At 36.5% G+C, this 18,848-nt stretch overlaps 2 protein-coding genes across 2 annotated transcripts in view; one reads left to right on the forward strand and one right to left on the reverse strand.

The window, feature by feature from the left end:
• FGF7 (fibroblast growth factor 7) overlaps nucleotides 1–4,398 on the forward strand; it is a 66,013-nt gene extending 61,615 nt beyond the window's left edge. Inside the window, exon 4 of the mRNA XM_059057921.2 lies at nucleotides 425–4,398. Coding sequence (XP_058913904.1) covers nucleotides 425–619 — 195 coding nt within the window. The 3' untranslated portion in view covers nucleotides 620–4,398. The remainder of the gene's footprint in view (nucleotides 1–424) is intronic.
• The window catches only part of FAM227B (family with sequence similarity 227 member B), a 255,296-nt gene that overhangs the window by 157,440 nt on the left and 79,008 nt on the right, over nucleotides 1–18,848 (reverse strand). The window lies entirely within an intron of this gene.

Genomic DNA, 18,848 nt, shown 5'->3' on the forward strand with positions numbered 1-18,848 from the left:
CAGTGTAATAGTAAATGAAGAAAAGTTGTGAAATATGTCCTTCAGCTGAGGGAGTCAGAGGCTCTGCTAATTGTATCAAAATATCAGTGTTAGGGAAAGAGTGACTTGGGCATAGTAATATGAGAGCTGCTAATTAGGGGGAAATAGCTCTTAATACTTAAGAATAGTGGCAACTGACTGCCAAAAAGCTACATGTTTGAAACTATGTTGCATAACTAAATGTGTATCATTTTATCTTTTTAAAAATTTAATCTTTTCTCAAATATGCTAAGTATATATATAACAAACTGCATTATGCCTGCTCAAAAAAGGTCATAAAAAAGGTTTGTTTTAATTCTACCAAATGTTACTGCTTATTCTTTGTCTAATTGAGTCCCTCCAAAAATAATTTGGATAATGTTGTTTTGTTTGTTGTACTTTGCAGAAAGAATGCAATGAAGATTGTAACTTCAAAGAATTAATTCTGGAAAACCACTACAACACATATGCATCAGCTAAATGGACACACAGTGGAGGAGAAATGTTTGTTGCCTTAAATCAAAAGGGGGTTCCTGTAAGAGGGAAAAAAACGAAGAAAGAACAAAAAACAGCCCATTTTCTTCCTATGGCAATAACCTAATCATATATGGCATACAAGAAACCAGTTCCAGCAGGGAGATTTCTTTAAGTGGACTGTTTTCTTCCTTTTTTCTTTTCTTTCTTTTTTTTTTTTTTAAGTAACCAAGAAAGGCTGGAAAACTACTGAAAAACTGATCAAGCTGGACTTGCGCATTTATGTTTATTTTAAGAGACTGCATTAAAGAAAGATTTGAAAAAATATACACAAAAATCAGATTTAGTAACTAAAAGTTGTAAAAAATTGTAAAACTGGTTGTACAATCATGATGTCAGTAATAGTAATGTTTTTTTCTTAAATTAATTTACTCTTAAGACTATGTTAGATTTGATTATCTGATAATGATTATTTAAATATTCCTATCTGCTTATAAAATGGCTGCTATAATAATAATAATGCAGATGATGTTATATAAGATGTGTCAGACCTAAAAGCTGCTGGAATGATTTGTCAGATAATCAAGCCAATACTAACTATGGAAGATGAGCAGTATCTAAATGTTTTCTAGTGAAAAATTATGAACCACTTAAATTCTAATCAGAAAAGAAGGAATATTCTCAAAAATTCTATCATGGAAATGAATCAAAGAGGTAGTTTTACAAGAGTATAAGATTAGAACATGCTTGTACCTATTAACAAGAACAAAATTCCTAAAGCTGCTCCCAATTGAAAGGGTATTGCTTAAAGGATGTTTTCAAAAATCTTGTATATAAAATAGCAATAATAATAATGAGTGTACTTCATCTCACTCACCACAAAATAACAGTTTATAATCCCTAAAAGTAAAATTAAAAAATCTTTTATGTTTTTTTCAAGTAACATAATCTATCTTTTGTATAATTCATATTCGGGAATATGGCTTTTAATAATGTTCTTCCACAAATAATCATGCTTTTTTCCTGTGGTTACCGCATTAAACTATTTTAAGTTGTATTTGAACTTTACTGTTTTGTTATTTATGTTATTTATAAAAAAAAAAAACTTAATAAGCTCTATCTGTTTCATATGCTTTTAATTCTAAAGCAATAACAAAACCGTCTGGCTCAATTGCAAGTTCCCCCTCCCCCTCATGGGCAACACCAAGTCTAGTACATAGCACTCAGGCCAGCAAATCCTGGACAGCAGACAAAAATGACAGCCTGCAGCAATTCTTACAATAGACGTCTCACAGGGAACAATACAAAAATGTGAAATATGTTTTGCCACATTCTCTTATCAACTAAATTGGATCTTATAAGTAAAATCACTGTAGATAAAAGAACTTACAGGATTTTAAAGTTAAACTATATTTGAGTTCATGAGTAGAAAAGTACAACGTTTAAAAAATATGCATATTTAAAGTTAGTAGTTTTTCTAATCTCTAGAAATCTCTGCCATTCAAAATATGGCAGCATTGAAAGTTGTTTTCCTGTTCAATGGCAAGAGCACAAGGCCCAAAGTAGAGTCTATACTTAGGGATTTGAGGCCCTGAATAGCAATGAAAGCTTAAGGTCAGGCTACAGATAATGGACTTATTGAAAAGATAAATTTCTACTTCATAATTCTGGCATTGGCAGATCTTGTTAGCACTTTATTGTTCATCAGTAGAAGGCCAACATTTATCTAAATTAAATTGGTGGTTTGCTAATAAGGGTGGCTTTAATTTCAAAATATTTGCCTTTTAAGTTCCTTTATTTTATACAAATATTATCTGATAATACATTTATAAGAGAGAGTTACATGAAAAGGCTAAGTTAACAGAAATAACAGGTTCATTTGATTTTCTTGTGACTGAACCTACATGATGAGGCTGCAGGAAGCTAGAAAGAATTGCCCTTCCTCAGATATACTCTGGGGAAATGCCATGAATGATATTCTTAACTGTTGTATGATTCAAGGGCCTTGCTAGCCTAGGTTCCTAGATCAGGCTTCTGTTACTGGTGTCTTGTGAACATACTGAGAGCAGAAGAGGACCTATGTGTTGTTTTTTTTTTTTTTAGGGATCTATGTTTTTCATATTTGTTTCCTTACTGTCTAGCAGAGTGTCCATAATCAATTTTTATATGAATTCACTCAATGTTTATCAAAGAAAATTCATAATGAGACTAACCATACTTTATTTTAAAAAGTTAGGGTGAAACATGATTATATGGAAATTTAAACAGAAACAGTATGTATGTATATAAGATATGAGCTATATTAGGACCAAATACTCTGACTATAGCGTTATAGTTATGAACAAATTACAAAGCAACGCTGAATTAACCAACATTTAGCAGTAAGTCCAATCCAGTAGTGTTTCTAGAAACACTTACCTATAATTCTTTATCCTCCCTCCCCCTTTTTTTTCACTTAACGTGGAAATTTTAGAAAATAAAATCTGCACTAGTTACATACACTTAGAATTCAAGAATCTAAAAACTGCAAGTGGCCTTAGTCCTTACTATTCATTTGTAGACCAGGAAATTGAGATTGTAACAGATCCCAAATCACATAGCTGGTTAGGTTCAGAGCTGCACAAGAGTCTAGGTCATTCAGCATGTACTTCCCACTCTTGGATGATTAGGATTATTAGTGGTCTTTAAAAAAAACTATTCCTATTGAGATATAACCTTTACATTTGCATGCAAATGTGACATGATTTGGCACTTCACTTCATATATAATAGTCTATACTGTCATATTTGACTCAAAAGGAGGAAAAAAATGATGAAATTTCTAATTCTGACTCCTATTCAACTTTTAAATGCACCTCTTTACTTACAAATGGAAAGCACTGTGCAAAATAGCCAGATAAACAGAGTAACCTTTTCTAAATGTTCTTTGAAAGAGAAAATTGATTAAATACATTGCTTTCCAAGAATTAGGAAGGAAAAAATTAAACAGAAGAATATAAAATGTTAACAAAAGAAGTAATAAAAAAAGATACTTTCAATGCAATTAGTGAACTAAAACATTTTTAAATAAAAAATGCTATAATATAAATTATCAGCCTTTGAGTTGGCTAAAATTCAACTTAATGACAGAAGAGAAGGGATGCTGGAGATAAATTCTTAGTTTCCATCTCTTAGAGTTTGCCCTTCTGATTCTCTAAAGTGACAAATAACATAGAGATGGACTATGGGACCGGCTACAGTAAAAGAAATTCTGTATCCACAAATATCTTAAATCAGTGCCTCTCACAATTTTCTACTGAAATACCAATAATAGTAGAGGTAGAGAATGAGAGTCTAAGGAATAATGCAAAGGTAGCCCACCAAAGACACAAATTTTCTTGAAAATCATTCTCTTAAAACACATGTGATTTTTGCATTTTATTCCACAATATATTTGTTTGCTTTAATATAAAATTCATACCAGTGAGAAAAAGTGATGCATCAGAAAGATGTGTAAGCTTTATCATGTGGCTTCATTTATACTACTATCCCACTGCCATATACTCAGGCATGAATAAGACACAAGAAATCCTGTACCTCTCATAGTTCAACTTTACATGCAGGTGACACATGGCTAAAGAAAACCAAAAGTTTATGTAAAAGTTTACTATGAACCAGAGTGATATTAAAAATATTTAATTATGAGTATGAGTGGTTACTGGTCAATCAGAATATACCACTGCTCTATTAGAATAGATTCAGGCCACTGTGACTAACTTGTGGGTATCAGATGATTATCAGCCTTGACCATTTCTATAAACACCTTAAAACAGTTTTTAGAGAATTATCTATTAATTCGTCTCTCTGATTTGAGTTCTTAATGCATATCTTAATATGACATAGTTCATTAAACCTTCATGCCTATTTCAACATTGTTGCCAGACTACTCTTTATTTTAAACTTTACTATTTTTAATTGATATATAGCTGATATACAATATTATGTAAGTTATAGGTGTCCAATATAGTGATTCACACTTTTTGAAGGTTATATTCCATTTATAGTTATTATATTGGCTATATTCCCTGTGTTGTACAATATATCCTTGTAGCTTATTTTATACATAATAGTTTGTATCTCAATTTCCTACCCCTGTATTGCCCCACCCCCAAGTTAATCTTTATTCCACTTCTATATTCATCCAGCAGAGCGGCTGCTTTCAATGAAGGTGATGTACCTTCAGGCCCACATATGCTTCCACTCATTCTCTAACTTCGAATGGTTTGCCAAGAAAATGTACTTTTTTAAAAAACATCTTTATTGGAGTATAATTGCCTTACAATGGTGTTAGTTTCTGCTGTATAACAAAGTGAATCAACAATACGTATACATATATCCCCATATCCCCTCCCTCTTGCATCTCCCTCCCATTCTCCCTATCCCACCCACCCCTCTAGGTGGTCACAAAGCACCAAGCTGATTTTCCTGTGCTATGTGGCTGCTTCCCACTAGCTATCTATCTGACATTTGGTAGTGTATAGATGTCAATGCCACTCTCTCACTTTGTCCCAGGTTACCCTTTCCCCTCCCCATGTCCTTAAGTCCATTTTCTACATCTGCATCTTTATTCCTGTCCTGCCCCGAGGTTCTTCAGAAACTTTTTTTTTCTTAGATTCCATTTATATGTGTTAGCATATGGTATTTGTTTTTCTCTTTCTGACTTACTTCACTGTCAATAACAGACTCTAGGTCCATCCACCTCACTACAAATAACTCAATTTCATTTCTTTTTATGGCTGAGTATTATTCCATTGTATATATATGCCACATCTTCTTTATCCATTCATCTGTCGATGGACACTTAGGTTGCTTCCATGTCCTGGCTATTGTAAATAGTGCTGCAATGAACATTGTGGTACATGACTCTTCTTGAATTATGGTTTTCTCAGGGTATATGCCTAGTAGTGGGATTGCTGAGTCGTATGCTAGTTCTATTTTTAGTTTTGTAAGGAACCTCCATACTGTTCTCCATAGTGGCTGGATACGTTTACATTCCCACCAATAGTGCAAGAGGGTTCCCTTATCTCCACACCTTCTCCAGCATTTATTGTTTGTAGATTTTTTGATGATGGCCACTCTGACTGGTGTGAGGTGATACCTCGGGTTTTCTTTGGTTTTCTTTTTTTGGCGGGGAGGTACGCAGGCCTCTCCTGTTGCAGAGCACAGGCTCCAGACACAAAGGCTCAGCGGCCATGGCTCACGGGCCTAGCCACTCCACAGCATGTAGGATCTTCCTGGACCAGGGCACGAACCCTGCATCAGCAGGTGGACTGTCAACCACTGCGCCACCAGGGAAGCCCGATACCTCGTTTTAGTTTTGATTTGATTTCTCTAATGACTAGTGATGTTGAGCATCCTTTCACATGTTTGTTGGCTATCTGTGTATCTTTTATAGAGAAATGTCTATTTAGGTCTTCTGCCCATTTTTGGATTGGGTTGTTTGTTTTTTGGATATTGAGCTGCATGAGCTGCTTGTAAATTTTTGTGATTAATCCTCTGTCAGTTGCTTCATTTAAAAATATTATCTCCCATTCTGAGAGTTGTCTTTTTGTCTTGTTTATGGTTTCATTTGCGATACAAAAGTTTTAAGTTCCATTACGTCCCATTTGTTTACTTTTGTTTTTATTTCCATTTCTCTAGGAGGTGGGTCAAAATGGATCTTGCTGTGATTTATGTCAGAGTGTTCTGCCTATGTTTTCCTCTAAGAGTTTTGTAGTGTCTGGCTTTACATTTAGGTCTTAAATCCATTTTGAGTTTATTTTCATGTATGGTATTAGGGAGTGTTCTAATTTCATTCATTTATATGTAGCTGTCCAGTTTTCCCAGCACCACTTACCGAAGAGGCTGTCTTTTCTCCATTGTATATTCTTGCCACCTTCATCAACAATAAGGTGACCATATGTGGGTGGGTTTATCTCTGGGCTTTCTATCCTGTTCCATTGATCTATATTTCTGATTTGTGCCTGTACCATATTGTCTTGATTACTGTAGCTTTGTAGTATAGTCTGAAGTCGGGAGCCTGATTCCTCCAGCTCTGTTTTTCTTTCTCAAGATTGCTTTGGCTATTCATGGTCTTTTGTGTTACCATACAAATTGTGAGATTTTTTTGGTTCTAGTTCTGTGAAAAATGCCATTGGTAGTTTAATAGGGATTGCACTGAACCTGTAGATTGCTTTGGGTAGTACAGTCATTTTCACAATATTGATTCTTCCAATCTAAGAACATGGTATATTTCTCCATCTTTAATTTCTCATCTTTAATTTCTTTCATCAGTGTCTTATAGTTTTCTGCATACAAGTCTTTTGTCTCCTTAGGTAGGTTTATTCCTAGATATTTTATTCTTTTGTTGCAATAGTAAATGGGATTGTTTCCTTGATTTCTCTTTCAGAATTTTCATCATTAGTGTGTAGGAATGCAAGAGATTTCTGTGCCTTAATTTTGTATCCTGCTACTTTAAAATTTATTGATTAGCTCTAGTAGTTTTTTGGTAGCATCTTTAGGATTTCTATGTATAGTATCATGTCATCTGTGAACAGTGACAGCTTTACTTCTTCTTTTTCTATTTGGATTCCATTTATTTACTTTTCTTCTGATTACTGTGGCTAAAACTACCAAAACTATGTTGAATAACAGTGGTGAGAGTGGACAACCTTGTCTTTTCCTGATCTTAGAGGAAATGGTTTCAGCTATTCACCATTGAGAACGATGTTGGCTGTGGGTTTGTCACATATGGCCTTTATTATGTTGAGGTAAGTTCCCTCTATGCCTACTTTCTACAGGGTTTTTATCATAAATGGGGTTGAATTTTGTTGAAAGCTTTTTCTGCATTTATTGAGATGATCATATGATTTTTATCCTTCCATTTGTTAATATGGAGTATCACATTGATTGACTTGCATACATTGAAGAATCCTTGCATTGCTGGGATAAATCCCACTTGATCATGGTGTATGATCCTTTTAATGTGCTTTTGGATTTGGTTTCCTAGTATTTTGTTGAGGATTTTTGCATCTATGTTCATCAATGATATTGGCCTGTAGTTTCCTTTTTTTGTGACATCTTTATCTGGTTTTTGTATTGGGGTGATGGTGGCCTCATAGAATGAGTTTGGGAGTGCTCCTCTCTCTGCTATATTTTGGAAGAGTTTGAGAAAGATAGGTGTTAGCTCTTCTCTAAACATTTGATAGAATTCACCTGTGAAGCCATCTGGTCCTGGGCGTTTGTTTGTTGGAAGATTTTTAATCACAGTTTCAATTTCAGTGCTTGTGATTGGTCTGTTTATATTTTCTATTTCTTCCTGGTTCAGTCTCAGAAGGTTGTGCTTTTCTAAGAATTTGTCCATTTCTTACAAGTTGTCCATTTTGTTGGCATATAGTTGTTTATAGTAATCTCTCATGATCCTTTGTATTTCTGCAGTGTCAGTTGTTACTTCTCCTTTTTCATTTCTAATTCTGTTTATCTGAGTCTTCTCCCTTTTTTTCTTGATGAGTCTGGCTATAGGTTTATCAATTTTATTTATCTTCTCAAAGAACCAGCTTTTAGTTTTATTGATCTTTGCTATCCTTTCCTTCATTTCTTTTTATTTCTGATCTGATCTTTACAATTTCTTTCCTTCTGCTAACTTTGGGGTTTTGTTTTTTTTTTTTTGTACTTTCTCTAATTACTGTAGGTTTAAAGTTAGGTTGTTTATGTGAGATGTTTCTTCTTTCTTGAGGTAGGATTGTATTGCTATAAAATTCCTTCTTAGAACTTCTTTTGCTGCATCCCATAGGTTTTGGGTCGTCGTGTTTTCATTATCATTTGTTTCTAGGTATTTTTTTATTTTCTTCTTTGATTTCTTCAGCTATCTCTTGTTTATTTAGTAGTGTATTGTTAAGCCTCCATGGGTTTGTATTTTTTACAGTTTTTTTCCTGTAATTGATATCTCGTCTCATAGCATTGTGGTCAGATAAGGTGCTTGATATGATTTCAATTTTCTTAAACTCCCCAAGGCTTGATTTGGACCCAAGATATGATCTATCCTGGAGAATGTCCCATGAGCACTTCAGAAAAAAGTGTATTCTGTTGTTTTTCGATGGAATGTCCAATAAATATCAATTAATAGGAATGGTAATTACCAATTAGACACAGCCTTCTTGGTTGCTGCAGCAGCAGCCTTAGCATTTCATGCCTGTCTCTGGTGTCCATGCTGATAGCCGTGGCTTGCACCATCTGTGAAGCTTGTTTAGGCGGTGTTCTGAATCTCCTCACACAACCTGAACAATGGTCTCTTGAGTCTTAGGCAGTTTCATATTTTTTCCCAGACTCCCCCCTGGTTAGCTGTGACTCTCTAGCCCCCTTCAGGCTCTGTTCACGCAGCCAACCCCAGTCCTCTCCCTGGGATCTGAACTCCAAAGCCCAAGCCTCAGCTCTCAGCCCCCACCTGCCCTGGTGGGTGAGCAGAGAAGCCTCTCAGGCTGGTGAGTGCTGGTCAGCACTGATCCTCTGTGCAGGAATCTCTTTGTTTTGCTCTCTGCACCCCTGGTGATGCACTATTCTCTGTGGCTCTGAAGCTTCCCCCCAACGGACCCCCATTTCCACCAGAGATGGGGCTTCCTAGTTCTTTTGCCCTACCCAGGTATGTGGGGAGTTTCCTGCTTTTGGGGAAGTCTGAGGTCTTATGCCAGCATTCAGTAGGTGATCTGTAGGAGTTGTTCTACATGTAGATGTATTTTTGATGTATTTGTGGGGAGGAAGGTGATCTCCATGTCTTACTCCTCTGCCATCTTGAAGGTCCTCCTTACTTTCTTCTGAGTTGAGAAGATTTGCCAGAAAGCAACAGAGAAAGTCCTAGTCTCTTCAATTTCAGGAGTTTCCAAATCCTCAAATTGAATTTATGAGATGATAAAAATTTATTCTTTTCATATGAATAGAACTTATAGTCTAATAATTGAAATGTGAAATGAATAATAACATTTGGCTTGAAGATGGAAGGCCTTTCTCTTGATAAGTCCAGCCAGACAGACACGTATTAGTTATCTATTGTTGTATAACATTATCCTAAAACTTAATGGCTTAAACAGCAAGTTTTCATTAACTCATAGTTAATGCGGTTAGGAACCTGAGCATAGTTTACCTAGGTGTCTCTAGCTAGAATCTTTTATAAGGCTGCAATCAAGGTGTTGGCCAGAACTGCAGTTATCTGGTATCTCAATGGTCAACTCAGAGAGGGATCGACCTTAGATCCTCACTGGTTGTGGGTTTGAAATACCACTTCCTCACCACTTGAGCCTCTCCATAGCTCCACTTACAACATGGCTCTTTGTTTCCCACAGAGCAAGGAATGAAAAAGAGTGCCCAAAACGGAAGTCACAGTATTTCATAGCCTAATCTTCAGAAGTGTCTCATCACTTCTGCCTGTACTCAAGGGGAGGGAATTAACAAAGGCATACAAACCAGAAAGCAGGAATCACTGGAGGCCATCTTAAAGGCTGACTAACACAAGTCAGAAACAATGTTTTTAAGGCCACTGCCACAAAGACAGGATTCTTTAGGGCCTAATAATGAGTAATTCATGGCTTTCAGTGGTGGGCCATTCAGCAGAGAAAGATGAAGTAGGTATATCCTCTGTGGCAACATGTTTGATCCTTCCCTGAGGGATACTTTATGGTACAATGCCACATAGGATAACTGAGAAAAGGTTTGAACTACAGTGTGTACTGCCTATTAGCTTGAGTTGTGCCTTCTTAGATCTCCTAATGTAGGTGGAAAACTAACATCACTTTGCCTCTACATGAAGGAAATGACCCTGCCTTCAGACCCAACATGAAGATAACCTTCCCCTCCACCACCTTACCTCAAGAGAATAAGATCATAAATGCCAATTGAAATTCCTCAAGCCATAGAGTTTTGTCCTAGATGGTGGAGGTAATCAGTCACAAGTTTTAGGAATTATACCTGATTCTTTATCTTTGTTTCTTCCTTAAACACCCTGAAAAGGCTTATGTTGCTTCCCACCTAATTCCATATTTTCTAAGATGGTTCTAAAGTCTGCAGTGCTTCTTGGATCCCTGGTTTTCCTATTGTCTCCATATTTTATTATTCACATTGAGGCTAAAAGGAAATGCAAACACTGGAAAGACAGCCACAGTTGTTTTTGCAATGAAACAATTATGGAGTATAAAGTGCACAAAGGACACCCTCCCCCTACTCCCAACACCTGCCACACACACACCATAGTCCATTCTCAAACAGAGCAGCCAGAGTGATTCTGTTATATCATATCTCAGATAATGCAATTTCTCTATTCAAAACTGCAGCTGTTTTCCATATTAGAATAAAAGCCAAAGTCCTCAGAGTGGCCTATGGAGGGGCAATGGAAAAATGTAAGTGATTAAAAACTTAAATGTTAAATTAGGTATGGGAAAAAAAACAGGAAAAAAGTAATAAAAGTCTAGAATTATGCACTCAGATTGTTTGGCAGATATCACTGAATTCTCATGCCATTTTAAAGAAACTCTGTACACTGTAGACAATATTTTAATGGGCATGATATGCCCATTGATATGGAAAAGACAATAGCCCCATATAAAAAACTGACAAATGAATGTACGCAGTTATGTTTGAAGTAAAGAAAATACTTAAGGCATATGTACATATCAATTTAATGAGTCTCCACTTTAAAATTTTTATTAATCAACCAATTAATGGATCCAGCTACACTGGGTGAGACTTAACTGATATTCTATTGTTGGTTATTTTGGTTGTTTCAAATTTTTCACTAACATAAATATGATTTTTTTGTACATAGTTCTTTATATTTATGATTATCTTAAGATAATTGTAAGAAACAGAATTATTAGACCAATAATTTTTAAATCCTTTAAAAATGTAAATTGCAACTTTGATTTTCAGAAAGCTTTTCCCCAATATAGATTCCAACCTTCTGTACGTGGGAATGGATAAACATTTTCCCTAAAATTTATGCTCAAAATTTAGTCAGCTTTATTCTTACCTCTACTTCTCTTTGACTATCCATTATCACCAAAACCTAGCTAGCCTCTTCTTTTTCAACATCTCAGATGTATGTCTTTATTGGTCCTTTACAACCTCATTACTTCATGTCTAGAGTTTAGCAGTTGTCCCCTAATCATTCTTCTGTCTCAAGTTCCTGCCCATCTCAGATACTACCTATTTCCTTAATCTTCCTGAAATACTACTTTGACGATGTCAGTTGTCAGTTAAAGAATCCATGTCAGCTGCTTACTGACTATTGGATTTAACTTAAATTCTTTAAAATAGCATCCAAAGCTGTCAAACAACTGGCTCTACTTTATCTGTCCAATCTTCTCACTGCTCACCATAAACCTCAGAGTTACCTTGGTCCACTGTGTTTATCCCATTGTCTTTTTCTCCTCACTAGTCCTTAATTTAAAAAAATGGATCTTATCTATTTTGTTCACTTACATATCCCAAGCACCTTTAACAGTGTCTGGCACAGAGTAAGCAGTCAGCAAATATTCATTCAATGAATGGATAAACCAATTCCAATTCAGTGACAGAATAATGAGCACACCTCATTACAAAGCATTATTCTAATATTTAAGCAATATATAAATGTAGTTGTTGCAAATGAATAGAAATGTACCATCTTGGGGTGGGTTCAAGGTGACAGAATAGGAGGATGCTGGACTCACCTCCCCTCATGAAAACATCAAAGCTACAACTACATATAGAATGACTCTCACTGGGAACTAGCAGGAAGGCTCCTCTACAACCAAAGCTGTGAGGAAAGATTCACACACAATCTGGTAGGAAGGGAGAAGTGATCTGGTCAGGACCTGCATCCCTAGCAGAGGACACAGAAGAGGAGGGAGCTATTTCACAGGCTCAGGGATCCTTCCTGGGGAGTGAGGCGTTTTGAGACAGAAGGGAAGGAGTCAAGGCACAACCTTTAAAAGAATGACATAGCTGTTGAGGATACTACATAAACTGGTTAGAACCAATTAGGCCCAAGGTGGGGGAAAATTTGACATCCAGTAGACCTTGAGCCTCCTTATATGCCCATTGTAATAAATTAGTGTGCTAAATGACACACCCACAGGTGCCATGACAGTCCCGAGGCCAACCATAAAAGGGCAAAAAGTGAGCAGTGGCCCAATTCCTTGAAATCCCCACCCCTTCCTCAAAATAGTTGGAATAAACCTCCCACTCATTAGCCTATGAAATTACCCAGCCCATGAAAACTAACTACCCCATATTTGGGGGCCTCTCTCACCTTCTGAGATGGTCTACACTCTGTCTTTGGAGTGTGTTTCTCCTAGGGCTGCTCTCGCCTTCTGAGATGGCCAGCATTCTGTCTATGGAATGTGTATCTCTGCCTTCACTTTACTATGGCTCACTCTTGAATTCTTTCTGCATGGAGCCAAAGACCCCTCACTTGGCAGGCCCATCCCAGGGACTCACCCAAGACCTGGGACATGACCATCCTCTCATGTCCCGTTTTCCTGCAAATTCTTTACAAAGGATATTAATAAATCGACTTGCCTATCACTTTGTCTCTCACTGAATTCCTTCTGCATGGAGACATAAAGACCTGAACTTCATTAAGTCCTGAGATGGGTTGTGTGGTTTCAGTTAGAAGATTGTGGGTTTGAGTCCCAGCTGAGGTGCAAATGGATTTGAGTCCTCTCCCAAGTCAGAGGCTGTGGGTTCAAGTCCCATCTGAAGTGTGGCTGGGTTCAAGTCACACCTGAAAGGGTGCAGTTTCACTTTGATCAGGGTATTGGCAGCCATTGCCAGTATACCAGCATGCACCTTGGTGCACAGACTTGGGAGGGAGTGAGATTAGCTCCAGGGCAAAGACTGCCACTGCCAGAGTGCATCCCTGCTCACAATCAGGAGGGAGTGAGACTAGCTCCAAGGCAGAGACAATTATCACACTCGAGCATGTGTCCCTTCCCACACTGAGTGAGCCAGCTCACTAGTGTAGCACCAACCCTTCTGGCCTGACCCAACATCTAACCAAGGCAAGCACACTGGGGAAAAGTGAAACCAGCACAGAAGTGCAGCCCCAAGCCCTCAGCCCCAGCCACCCCTAAACCAAGGTGGAGAAACCCTGGAGAAACCCAACTCCCTCAGGGCTCCTGTTCCAACCTCTTGGATCCGGATCCCACCCCTGATAGAGGAGTGAGGGACACTGACCAAAGGAGAAGTCCCAGCTTGCACCTGGCTCTGGCTCCAGCCCTACTTCCCACCAAGGTGGTGGCTGCCAGTACACCTCAGGGAAAGACTTGGCCCTTGCTCACTTCAGGTATAGCCACCTAATAAAGCCTCTGGGCACAAGAAAACTGCATAGGGACACTCCCACACAAGGACACACCCTCAAGATCAGAATAGGTAACTGTTTCACCTAATTTCATAGAGACAGAGAAATTTAAACAAAATGAGAAGACAAAAGAATATGTTTCAAACAAAAGAACAAGAACCCACCCCTGAAAAAACTCCAATGAAACAGATATAAACAATTTACCTGATAAAGAGCTCGAAGCAATAGTAATAAGAAGGCTACCTGAACTTGGGGGAAAAAAAATAGATGAACACCATGAGAATTTTAAGAAAGAACTAGAAAATAGAAACCAGTCAGAGCCGAAGAATTCAATAACTGAATTGAAAAATACATTATAGGAATTAACAGCAGATTAGGTGATAACAGAAGAATGCATGAGCTATCTGGAAGATAGAATAATAGAAATTACACAATCAGAATAGCAAAAAGAAAAACAAATTAAAAAATGAGAATAGTTTAAGGGAACCTCTGGACAATATCAAGTGTACTAACATTCACATTACAGGGGTCCCAGAAGGAGAAGAGAGAAAGGGGTAGAGATGTATTTGATGAAATAATGGCTGAAAGCTTCCCAAACATGAAGGAAAGAGATATCTAGGTACAGGAATCACAGAGAGTCCCAAGGAAAATGAAAACAGAGACCCACACTAAGACATATCATAGTTAAAATGACAAAACGTAAAGAGAGAATTCTAAAGGCAGCAAGAGAAAAAAAAGTTACATACAAGGGAACCCTCCATAAGGCTATAAGCTGATTTTTCAGCAGAAACTTTGCAGGCCATAAGGGAGCGGCATGATACATTTAATGTGCTGAAAGGAAAAAGTCTACAACTTAGGATACTCTACCTATCAAGGTTGTCATTCAGCACTGAAGGAGAGATATAGAGATTCTCAGATAAGCAAAAATTAAAAGAATTCATAATACTAAACTGACTGTACAAGAAGTGTTAAAGGGTCTTCTTTACATGAAAAAGAAAAGGCTATAACAAGAAATAAGAACTTAAAGGAGGGAAAAATCCCATTGGTAAAGGCAAATATATAGTAAAGGCTATGAATCAACCACTTAAATAAGCTAGTATGGAGATTAAAAGACAAAAATTATAAAATCAACTATAACTACAATAAACAGTTAAGGTATCTTTTCCAACCACAATGGTATGAAACTAGAAGTTAATTACTGGAAGAAAAATGGGAAAAACACAAACACTTAGAGACTAAACAAAATGTTACTAAAAAACCAATAGGTCAACAAAGAAATCAAAGGAAATCAGAAAATACCTTGAGACAAATGAAAATGAAAATAACACAACTTTCCAAAATCTATGGGATACAGCTAAAGCAGTTCTAAGAGGGAAGTTTATAGCAATATAGGCATACCACAAGAAATAAGAAAAATATCTAATAACAAACCTAACCAACCATCTAGAGGAATTAGAAGAACAAAGTCCAAAATCAGCAGAAGAAAGGAAATAATAAAGATCAGAATGGAAATAAATAAAAGAGACCCTCCCAAAAAATTAACAGAAAAAATCAATAAAACCAAGAGCTGGTTCTTGAAAAGATAAAAAAAATTGGTAAGCCTTTATCCAGGCTCATTAAGAAAAAAAGAGACAGGACACAAATAAAATAAGAAATGAAAGAGGAGAAGCTATAACTGATATCACAAAAATACAATCATAAGAGAGTACTATGAGCATATATATATGCCAACAAACTGGACAGACTAGAAGAAATGGATAAATTCCTAGAAACATACAATCTTCCAAGACTGAAGCAGGAAGAAATAGATAATCTGAACAGACTGACTACTAGTATTAAAATTAAATCAGTAATCAGAAAACTCCCCTATCCTCCTATCCTTCTCAAACTATTCCAAAAAATCAGAGAAGGAAACACATCCAAATTCATTCTTTAAAGCCACCATGATACCCAAACCAGTCAAAGACATTACAAAAAAGAAAATTACATGCAAATATTTCTGATGAATATAGATGCCAAAATCCTCAATAAAATATTAGCAAACCAAATTCAGCAACATATAAAACGGATAATACACCATGATCAAGTGGGATTTATTCCAGGGATGAAAGGATAGTTCAATATCCACAAATCAATGTGATATACCACATTAACAAAATGAAAAATAAAAATTACATGATCATCTCAATAGATGTAGAACAAGCATTTGACAAAATTCAACACCCATTCATGATAAAAACTCTCAAAAAAGTTAGTTTAGGACTTCCCTGGTGGCACAGTGGTTAAAAATCTGCCCGCCAATGCAGGGGACATGGGTTTGAGCCCTGATCTGGGAAGCTCACACATGCCTCAGAGCAGTTAATTTAGAAGGACAATATCTCATTATAAAGGCCATTTATGACAAATCCACAACTAACATTGTACTCAATGGTGAAAAACTGACAGGTTTTCCTCTAAAATCATGAACAAGGCAAGGATGCCCACTCTCACCATTTCTATCTAACATAGTATTGGAAGTCCTAGCCACAGCAATCAGACAAGAAAAAGAAATAAAAGGCATCCAAATTGGAAAGGAAGAAGTAAAACTATCACTATTTGCAGATGACATGACTATATTTAGAAAACCCTAAAGTCTCCACCAAAAAACTGTTAGAACTAATAAATGAATTCAGTAAAGTTGTGAGATACAAGATCAATATACAGAAATGGGTTGCTTTTCTGTACACTAATAATGAACTATTGGAAAGAGAAAATAAGAAAACAATTCCATTTTATACTTGTATCAAAAAGGATAAAATACCTTAACTATACTCTGAAAACTATAAGACATTAATGAAGGCAAGTGAAGATGATACAAAGAAATTGAAAGGTATCCCATGGTCATGGATTAGAAGAACATTATTAAAATTTCCATACTACCCAAAGCAATCTACAGATTTAATGCAAGCCCTATCAAAATACCCATGACTTTTTTCATAGAACTAGAACAAATAATCCTAAAATTTTTATGAAACCACAAAAGACCCTGAATACTCAAAGCAATCTTGAGAAAAAAGAACAAAGCTGGAGATGTCATGTTCCCTGACTCCAGACTATACTACACAGCTATAGTAATCAAAACAGCATGGTACTGGAATAACAACAGGCACACAGACCAATGGCACAGAATAGAGAGCCCAGAAATAAACCCACACACATATGGTCAATTAACTTAGGATAAAGGAGGTAGAAGTACATAATGAGGAAAGACAGTCTCTTCAACAAGTGCTGTTGGGAAAACTGAAAAGCTACATGTAAAAGAATGAGATTAGAACATTTTCTCACACCATATATAAAAACAAACTCAAAATGGATTAAAAACCTAAATCTAAGCCTAAAAACCACAACTGTAGAAGAAAACATAGGCATATACTTTTGATGTAAATCTTAACAATATTTTTTTGCATCTTTCTCCTCGGGCAAGAGAAACAAAAACCAAAAATTACAAATGAACCTAATTAAACTAAAAGCTTCTGCACAGCAAAGGAAACCATCAACAAAACAAAAAGACAACATACTCAATGAGGAAAGATATTTGCAAATGGTATGTCTGCTAAGAGTAAATATCCAAAATATATAAAGAGCTCATACAACTCATTGTCAAAAAACCAAACAACCTGATTAAAAAATGGGCAGAAGACCTGAATAGAATTTTTTTCAAAGAGGACCAACAGGCACATGAAAAGATGCTCAACATCACTAACCATCAGAGAAATGCAAATCAAAACCACAATGAGATATTACCTCCAACCTGTCAGAATGACTATCATCAAATAGACAACAAAAAATAAATGTTGGCAAGGATGTGGAGTAAAGGAACTCTTGTGCACTGTTGGTGAGAATGTACATTAGTATAGCCATTATGGAAAAGAGTATGGAGGTTCCTCAAAAAATTAAAATTAGATCTACCATATGATCAAGAAATTCCACTCCTGGTTATATATCCAAAGAAAACAAAAACACTAATTTGAAAGGATTAATGTTCTCCAATGTTCATAGCAGCATTATTTACAATAGCCATAATATGAAATTGACCTAAGTGTCTATCGACAGATGACTGGATAAAGAAGTTGTGTATAAAAAAATAAGATGTGTATGTATACACACACACACACACACACATACACACACACACATACACACATATACATACATACATACACACAATGGAATGTTACTCAGCCATAAAAAATAATGAAAAATTGCCATTTGCAGTAACAAGGATGGGCCTGGAGGGTATTATGCTTAGTGAAATAAGTCAGACAGAGAAAAACAAATACACACATTGTCACCTATATGTGGAATCTAAAAAATAAAACAAACAAATGAATATAACAAAACAAAAACAGACTCACAGATACAGAGAACAAACTAGTGGTTACAAGTGTGTCAATGGGTGGGGGGAGAGGCAAGATAGGTGAATGGGATTAAGAGGTACAAACTACTAGGTAGAAAATAAATAAGATACAAGGATGTAATACACAGATAATATAGCCAATATTTTATAATAAATTTAAATGGAGTATAACCTATAAAAATATTGAAACAATATGTTGTACACCTGAAACTAATATAAAATTGTAAATCAACTATACTTCAATAAAAAAGAAACATACCACCTTGTTTTGTTCAACCTAGTGAGTTAATATCTTAGAAGTATTCAAATTCATGAGACTTCCCTGGTGGTCCAGTGGTTAAGACTTTGCACTCCCAATGCAGGGGGCCCAGGTTCGATCCCTTGTCAGGGAGCTAGATCTCACTTGCCACAACGAAGATCCCACATGTGGCAACGAAGATCCCGTGTGTTGTAACTAAGACCCGGTATAGCCAAATAAACAAATAAATATTAAAAAAAAAGAAGTATTCAGGGCTTCCCTGGTGGCGCAGTGGTTGAGAGTCCGCCTGCCGATGCAGGGGACACGGGTTCGCGCCCCGGTCCGGGAAGATCCCACGTGCTGCGAAGCGGCTGGGCC

The sequence above is a fragment of the Kogia breviceps genome, chromosome 3, assembly GCF_026419965.1.
Source record: "Kogia breviceps isolate mKogBre1 chromosome 3, mKogBre1 haplotype 1, whole genome shotgun sequence".
Taxonomy (NCBI): domain Eukaryota; kingdom Metazoa; phylum Chordata; class Mammalia; order Artiodactyla; family Physeteridae; genus Kogia; species Kogia breviceps.